This window comes from Sinocyclocheilus rhinocerous, unplaced genomic scaffold (genome assembly GCF_001515625.1).
Source record: "Sinocyclocheilus rhinocerous isolate Xijiao unplaced genomic scaffold, SAMN03320098_v1.1 scaffold1464, whole genome shotgun sequence".
Taxonomy (NCBI): Eukaryota; Metazoa; Chordata; class Actinopteri; order Cypriniformes; family Cyprinidae; genus Sinocyclocheilus; species Sinocyclocheilus rhinocerous.
In genome coordinates, this window is record NW_015643188.1 from 181150 (window position 1) to 189114 (window position 7965).

The window sequence follows — 7965 nt, forward strand, 5'->3', positions numbered from 1 at the left end:
CTGTTTTTTTCAACCGCTTACACACTAAATCTTCACTTGTCACACAGTTTCTGAAAGCTGACACTCAAACAGCAGAAGCACACACCAAATCTGCAATGCAAAACCATAATTCTCTGCCTATGACTCAGTTTTCAATTTTATAAAACACTTTTTGAAAAACACAACACACAATTCTGTATGTAACACAAAAATCTAACAGGAATTAATATTATGGCAAAGGTGTTTGCAAATGTTTGCTTTTGAGATGTGTTTGTGATATTTTGAATGCAGCGCTTCATTCTGCAAGAGATGAGAGGCATTTTGTATTTTGTGTGCAATTCTTGGATTTGTGTGTGAAGTTTTGAAAAAAAAGAGGCAAAGTTTTGAAAATGTGTGCAAGCAGCTGAAAAAACCTGTAAATGAACATTACTAAAAGAGCATTTGCTCATAACTTTGAGAGAAACTCGCCAGAACATTAAGCCAAAGTTCTGAGAACATTCCCTGTTAGCTGGGACTTTATATTATATTAACATTTCTGATTGTTATCAATGTTGAAAACAGTTGTGCTGCCCGATATTTTAGTGGAAAGTTCTTTGAAGAATGGAAGGTTCATATAAAGCCAGTAAAGAGTGTTTTTGGTTTTGGTCAAGCCCATCAGCACCACACCCAAACAATAAAGCTGCAAATGAGCAGGAATCAGCGTCTAACCACAAGCAGAACCTCAGCTCCACGTCCCACACTGAGCTCTATAAAACAGCCGATCGTTAGAAAGATTAAAAGCTGCTCTCGGCTTCAGGTTTCCTGAGGAAGTCCCTCTTCCCAAAGCTTTGTCGGGACGCGGCTGCTAGTGAACAATGGCCTTCTGGGATGCAATAAGAAGGCAATTCCACAAAGCAACTCGAGTCTGCTTTAAATTAGAAACAGAGCTGGTTTTAATGCCTGCAGTGTCTCTAGCATCATCTGCTGTCTCGCAGGTTTAGTCTGTGCTGTTGCTCTGTTGTAAATCATCGTCTCGCCTCGCTGTTTTTGTGTTCTCAGGCCGACGGAGCTGTTTCGCAGCTGTAACGTTCAGTCAGACCAGGGCGCCATGAACGACTTCAGACTCTGGTCCAACGGAACCATCAAGATGCCCTTCATGAACATCCCTGTGCTGGACATCAGCAGGTGCCAGCCGGAGATGTGGAAGACTGTGGCCTGTGCGCTGCAGATCAAACCCTGCTACAGCAAGTCCAGAGGAAGCGTCATCTGCAGGTCAGCCTTCATCCTCGTCTCCATCATGTGCTGTAGCAAAACACAAAAAATCATCTAAACAAGCCTGTACTTTTTCTTTTGTAAATGCATTTTATGACAATTAATAAAATATCCCACAATCATTTACATTTATTTTCAGAAGTCATTATATTCTTACTAATGTAATGGTTTTTTTTCAGATGCTTACACACAAAACCTTTACTTGTGACACAGTTTCTGAAAGCTGACACTCAAACAGCAGAAGCATGCACCAAATCTACAAAACCATACACTAATACTCAGCCTTTGACTCAGTTTTCAATTTCATAAAACACTTTTTGCAAAACACAACACAATTCTCTATGCAACACACAAATCTAACAGGAATTCATATTGTGGCAAATGTTTGCTTTTGAGATGTGTTTGTGATATTGTGAATGCAGCGCTTCATTTTGCAAGAAATGTGAGGCATTTTGCATTTTCTGTGCAATTTTTGGATTTGTGTGTGAAGTTTTGAAAAAAGAGGCAAAGTTTTGAAAATCAGTGTGTGTAAGCAGCTGAAAAAACCTGTAAATAGAAAAAAGTATATAAAACAACGATCAGCACAATAAAAAATATAATATATATAAATACTTTGTAGTTATAATATAAAATTGCTTTAATTATTTTGCATTAAATAGAATGATTTTTTTTGTTACAGTAATGACAGTTTGGGGGAAATGTGCTTTTTACAATAAATTTGACAATAAATCCTAATTTTTATTTATTTTTTAATTTTATTATTATTATTATCACCCCTCCCCCCCTTTGCTTTTGAATCAGAATATATCGAGGCCTGTTCTTGACATCCACATGTTATTTTCATGCACTAGACCAAAAAATGTTTTGTTGGCATATAAAAGTCTCATAATCCACATTTTGTTTGTCCACAAGCAAGCTGTTTTCAGTTGATGCTGGTGTTCTGTGGTGTGTTCAGTCACAGTGCTCAGATTCCTGTAATGCAGTGAGAATGAAACATAATTGCAGGTTGTTGTATGATGGCTTTGAGTTTTAAACCTGCATGTTGCTTTAGCGCAGATCTTTTGAAACAGAAGTATCTGTTGGGCGTTTCAGTGTTGCGTTGGATTTTCTGAACACAGCATGGACATTCAGAGAGCAAATCATATCAAAACACTGTCAGCATTGAGAAACAGATTCTAGTCAGTAGTCTGGTGTTTTATCAGAAATAGTGCAGTGCAGTGTGTGTCTCTGGTGAGGGTTAGATGTGCTCACGCAGGAGAACGCTGTGACCCAGCATGCATCAGTCAAGCTCCAGCTCCTGTTCCAGCAGGACTCACTGTTTGTGTTTCAGAGGAAAGCACATGAGGAGAAACCAGAACTCAGAGTCGTCTGAATCCCGAACAAATGATTCTGATGAGTCGGTTCATTTTAGTGAATCAAAAACAAATCACACAACTGCTGTAGTAGTCTGATTCTCAATGAATGACTCGGAGTTGATTCTTTTTTGTGAATCAGAAGTATGCAGTGCCACCAGCGTAGTTCAATTCCCGAACAAATGACTCTTATGAGCCGGTTCTTTATAGTGAATCAAAAACAGAACGCGTAACCAAATGCATTCTTCCTCTAATAGTGAGGGAATATTGTACTAAAATACAATATATTTATTAAAGCAGCAACACCACTACTGAATCTACAGCTGGTGAACAAAACAGCACGGAATGAATCTTATGAGTCGATTCTTTTTACTCGATCAAAAACATAGAGCACAAAAACTGTTGTCCGATTCCTGAATGAACGACTCCGAGTTGGTTCTTTTGAGAGAATCAAATGCACATTATGTGGTTTGTTAGTAATACTTAAAAAAAAATAATTGGCTTACTTAAAAGGCTTTATTGTAGTGCATTTGTGCTGCCTCTCAAGAAACTGACAAAGTCATTAAATATATATGTAGTACTTTTTTTAAACATGTTCTTACTTAAAATAAACATTAACTGAAATAAAATATTAAAAAATCTTTTTTAATCTAGTTTCCAAGGCAACATTTCTCATTTTCATTTATTTTAACTTCATTTAGTTTAACTTAGAAATGAACTAAAAATTCATAAAAAATATAGACATATGTAAACAAAACAAAAACCACTAAAAAGTACAATAAAACAACAACTAAAATTACTAAAAAGTTTAACTAAAATTAAAAATATAAAAATAAAATACAAGGTATATATATATATATATATCTTTAAGAATGTTTAGTTATGTGTATGTTTGTGTACTTTTGTTGTTCTGTGTTTTGTTTGTTGTTGGTGATATTGGACTGATGGCATTAGTGTAGTGTGTAGTGTGTAGTGTGCCAGTGAAGTGTCTTACAATGTGCTGCTAAACACAACACCACAGATGTTTCTGTCAGTGTGAGTGAATGAGAAATAAGAAGCTCTTGTGGACAGTCGAGAGGAGCAGCGATCTGTGAGCTAAACAGGAAACAGGCTTTCATCCCGTCCGTCTGAGCCACGGGTCACATTAGTTTCACAGCAGCCAGCTCTGTTCCTCCGACACATGGCTTTACAACAGCACAGCTCCGCCGCCGGACCCTTGCATGAACGTCCAGAATATTCCTGTAGATTCACACACAGCTGGCGGGCGACGCATCACGATGCTTTTAAGTTTCATTCTGAAATGGTTTATAGCTTGTCTTGATGTTTTAGAATTTCATAAAAACAAACATTTCATGAACACTGACGCAACATCACATTAATATGGAGAGACAATTTATTAACACTGTCAGAATAGCAGATATCCATCACAGATAAAAATACAGAAAAGTGAGCTGCACGTTTTTGGACATGTTTTCATAATTTGGATTCTGATTTCATACAGTATTCTGAGTTTAGATAACACAATTCTGATTTTTTTTCTCAGAATTCTGAGAATTTCTGAGCAACTGTTTTTTGTTTTTTTTCCACCACAGAATAAAAAAATTTAAAAAAAGGTAATTGTGACTTATCTTACAATTCTGACTTTTTGTCTTGCAATCTCAAGTTTATATCTTGCAATTCTGACTTTATTTTTCACAATTCTGCGTTCATATCTGAGTTTATATCTCACAATTCTGTTTATATCTCAAAATTGCAAAAAAAAAAAAAGGTCAAATTGTGAGATAAAAAGTCATAATTACCATTATTATTATTTTTTTAATGTGTTGCATGAACCAGCTTCCATAGACAACCCCTTAAATGAAGACTAAATAACCCTCAGGTTTGCTTTACTTTAAAATTGACAATACATTGGCTTTAGAGGAACGTTATAACCTTATCATAACATTTACACAACTTTACCATCAGTACAATAATATAAAAGCACCAGTTTATTACATAGGCACAGCAATACATGACCATCATACGAACACTAGCTTCAGATTGGAACTGCATTATAAATGAGGTTAGAATCGAGGATGATGATGATCGTCTGCTGTGTGTCCTCAGGTCGGACTGTGTGGATATCCTGACGCAGTGTGGCGATGGCAAGCGCTTTCTCGAGGGACAGACGCCCGAGCGCATCTGTGACCTGCTGTCGGCCACGGACGACCCGGAGCGCTGCATCCCTCTCCACAGATACCTCAGTGAGTGTGCGCTCCGATCTGAGTCTGATCGATACAAGCTGTGCACTGATGTCCTCACGCTTCCCACAGCTCCCAGTCCCTTTGAGAACAGCATTGAAGAAGTCATCCACCCCTGCAACCCCAGCCCCTGTCCCAGCAGTCACCTGTGTGAAGTCAACAGAAAGGGCTGCCACCCCGGACACGACTGCCTGCCCTACTTCTGCGTTCCTGGTAAACACTCCTAAACATCTTCACTTGTGAGCTGATCAAACGTGCATTTATTAGGAGGGTGTGTTCAGAATGGAGTAACAGAGTGCTGCTTACTTAAAGTACAGTTAATTCAGGACAATAAGGCCACATTTTGACATTGAGGTGACTGCCGTCAGTGTGTCTGAAATGAGCTCATGTGAATTAGTATGCGATCATAAACATTTGAGGTTGTAATATACTATTTTGTTGTCACATGACTTTACTATATTGCATGTTTAATTCATTGAGTCCAATGAACACCTCAGTTTTGCTTGCTTAATTTAATTTTGTTTAGGTTTTGCTTTTGTTTTGTTTTGCTGTGTTTTGGTTTTAAAACATCTTATTGATAGTTTTGATAGTTCAATCAAATAACGAGTCAAAATGTTTTTTTAAAGGTGTTTTAAAACTTTTTAGACAGTTTCCAATCAAATGAGTCAAAAAGTAGATTTTAAAAGTTTAGCTTTTGTTTTGGTTTGGTTTCAGTTTGTTTTTTATTTAGTTTTTTTCTGTTTGGTTTAGTTTTGGATTGTTTTTTTTTTTTTGTATTAAAAGGTCTTTACCATTTTTAGACAGTTTCCAATCAAATGAGTCAAAAAGTACATTTAAAATTTTTTGTTTTGTTTGTTTTGTTTTGTTTTAAAACGTCTAACTTTTGATATTTTCCAATCAAGTAACGAATCAAAAAGTAGATTTTAAAAGTTATGTTTTGTCTTAAAGCATCTTAACTTTTGGTAGTTTCTGGTCAAATAATATGTTAAAAAGTAGTTTAAATCTTTTGCTTTGTGTTTCATTTCGAAATGTTTTAACTTTTGATAGTCCAATGAAATGATGAGTCAAAAACTTGTCCCTTTTAGACTTGCACTCTATTGATTTACTAACTGTTTTCTTTTTATTTATTACATAATTACGCGTGTACTGCGTTAAGCTAACTTAAGGTAACTTTGGATAAAAGCATCTGCTAAATGACTAAATGTAAATGTAAAGATAGAAAAAATATGAAATAAAGCGAATGCATATCATTAGTGAAAATATTTTCCTTTTTTCTCTAGTTTTTATTAGTATGTGTTTTAGTAAACAGCTGGTTTGTATGCCTGTCGGTTTGAACCTGAATGAGTTTATTGCTTTTTCTTTCATGTTTATTTTTACTCTGCTTCTAAAGCGCTCGCCAGCTTGGGTTCATTGGAGACAGATGTGCTGTGCTTTATAGTCGCGTCTGATCTCAGAGATCTGTTCTTACGGAAACTAAACGTATAGTATGCACTGAGCTATATATAATGTCTCCGAGACGCTTCGAGAAACCTCCTGCGAAGCTCCTGAGAAACTCTGCTCAAGTGCACCGAGGGAAAAAACTGCTTTAAACACAAAGATGCTCACACCAAATGATGATTTAATTTAGTTAATAGAAGTTAATTGATAAAGAAATCTATTTATGACACTATTGTTGACAGCATCCTCATTTTACAGCATTTTTACACAAGTGCCTCAAACGTTTAGCAGATGTTTGGAAATGTAAGCTGATATTTCCTACTGACACACTCCAGCAAAAGATAGAAATAACTGACTTAAAACCATTTTATCTGCTGAGAATGCTAGTGTTGTAATGATTTTGTCCAGCGCTGTATATCCGGCAGGAGTGAATGTTTTGTTCGTGATGGTCTCATATGCAGGTCACGGTGTGTCGTTCCGGGTCGACTGTCAGCCCTGCTCCTGCTTCGCCGGTGAAAGCATCTGCTCGTCTCGTCAGTGTGTGCGCTCCGACGGCTCGGACGAGGACAGACGGCTCTTCACAGGTCTGTGCTTCACCATCAGCTCCACTGCTGTTTATGAGCCGTTTCATCCACACCATTAAACAATGAACAATAACCCTCACTTTTCATCTCGCACTTCTGACTTTTTAGGTAATTGCAACTTTTCATAACAGAATTGCAAGATATAAACACAGAACGGCAAGAAAAAAGTCAGAAATGTGAGATATAAATTCTGAATTTTAAGATATATCCTCGAAAATGCAAGAGAAACGTCAGAATTCTGAGTTGCGAGATATGAATTCAGAATTCAGACTTTTCTCTTGCAAATCTTGAGTTTGCAGCTTACAGTTCTGACCTTGGCAGTTCTGAAAAAATAAAAGATGAAAAGTTGCAGTTACCGTTTCTTTTATTTTTTATTCTGTGGTTGAGTCAAAAAAAGTAATTATGAGATATAAACTCAGAATTGCAAGAAAAAAATGATACTTTTTAGGTATTTGTGACTTTTTTCCTCCCAGTTTTGAAGATAAAAACTCATATGAACTCAGAATGCTGACTGTAACCTCACTATTCCATGTTCACTTCCTGTAATTCTGACGATTGCAGTTCTGAAAAATGTCTGAATTGTGAGATAAAAAGTTGCAATTACCATTTTCATCATTTTATTTATTTATTTATTTATATTTTTTGGTGGAAAAGCACTTCCATATATGTTAGACTTCACAGTAATTTCTACTAAAAAAAATAACAGGCAAAAACTGAATAATGTAAATAAATAAAGTAAACAAATAAATAAAATATTGAAGTAGATCAATAAAACAACTATATTTTATTATTGAATAAACAGAACAATTTTTCAAGACCTTTTTAAATGAGTAAAACAGTCGTTTGTAAATCAGTTGGGTGTTTGTGACTAGTTGTGTTTGGTGTGGTTTCTCTCTCAGGGCTTCCCTGCAGCTGCGCCGATCATTTCGTGCCGGTTTGCGCTCGCAACGGACGCACATATCCCAGCGCTTGTGTGGCGCGCTGCGTCGGCTTCAAGGACAACCAGTTTGTGTTCGGCTCCTGCAGGAGCATCGACCCCTGCTCCCCGAACCCCTGCCAGAGGAGCCAGAGGTACCTTCACACACACTCACACTCACACACACACACACACACACTCACACT

At 36.8% G+C, this 7965-nt stretch overlaps 1 protein-coding gene across 1 annotated transcript in view; it reads left to right on the forward strand.

The window, feature by feature from the left end:
* LOC107757182 (reversion-inducing cysteine-rich protein with Kazal motifs-like) overlaps window positions 1-7965 on the forward strand; it is a 55943-nt gene that overhangs the window by 34156 nt on the left and 13822 nt on the right. The window contains exons 9-13 of the mRNA XM_016574597.1: window positions 981-1230; window positions 4689-4825; window positions 4895-5035; window positions 6721-6843; window positions 7743-7914. Of these exons, the coding sequence (XP_016430083.1) occupies window positions 981-1230; window positions 4689-4825; window positions 4895-5035; window positions 6721-6843; window positions 7743-7914 (823 nt within the window). The remainder of the gene's footprint in view (window positions 1-980; window positions 1231-4688; window positions 4826-4894; window positions 5036-6720; window positions 6844-7742; window positions 7915-7965) is intronic.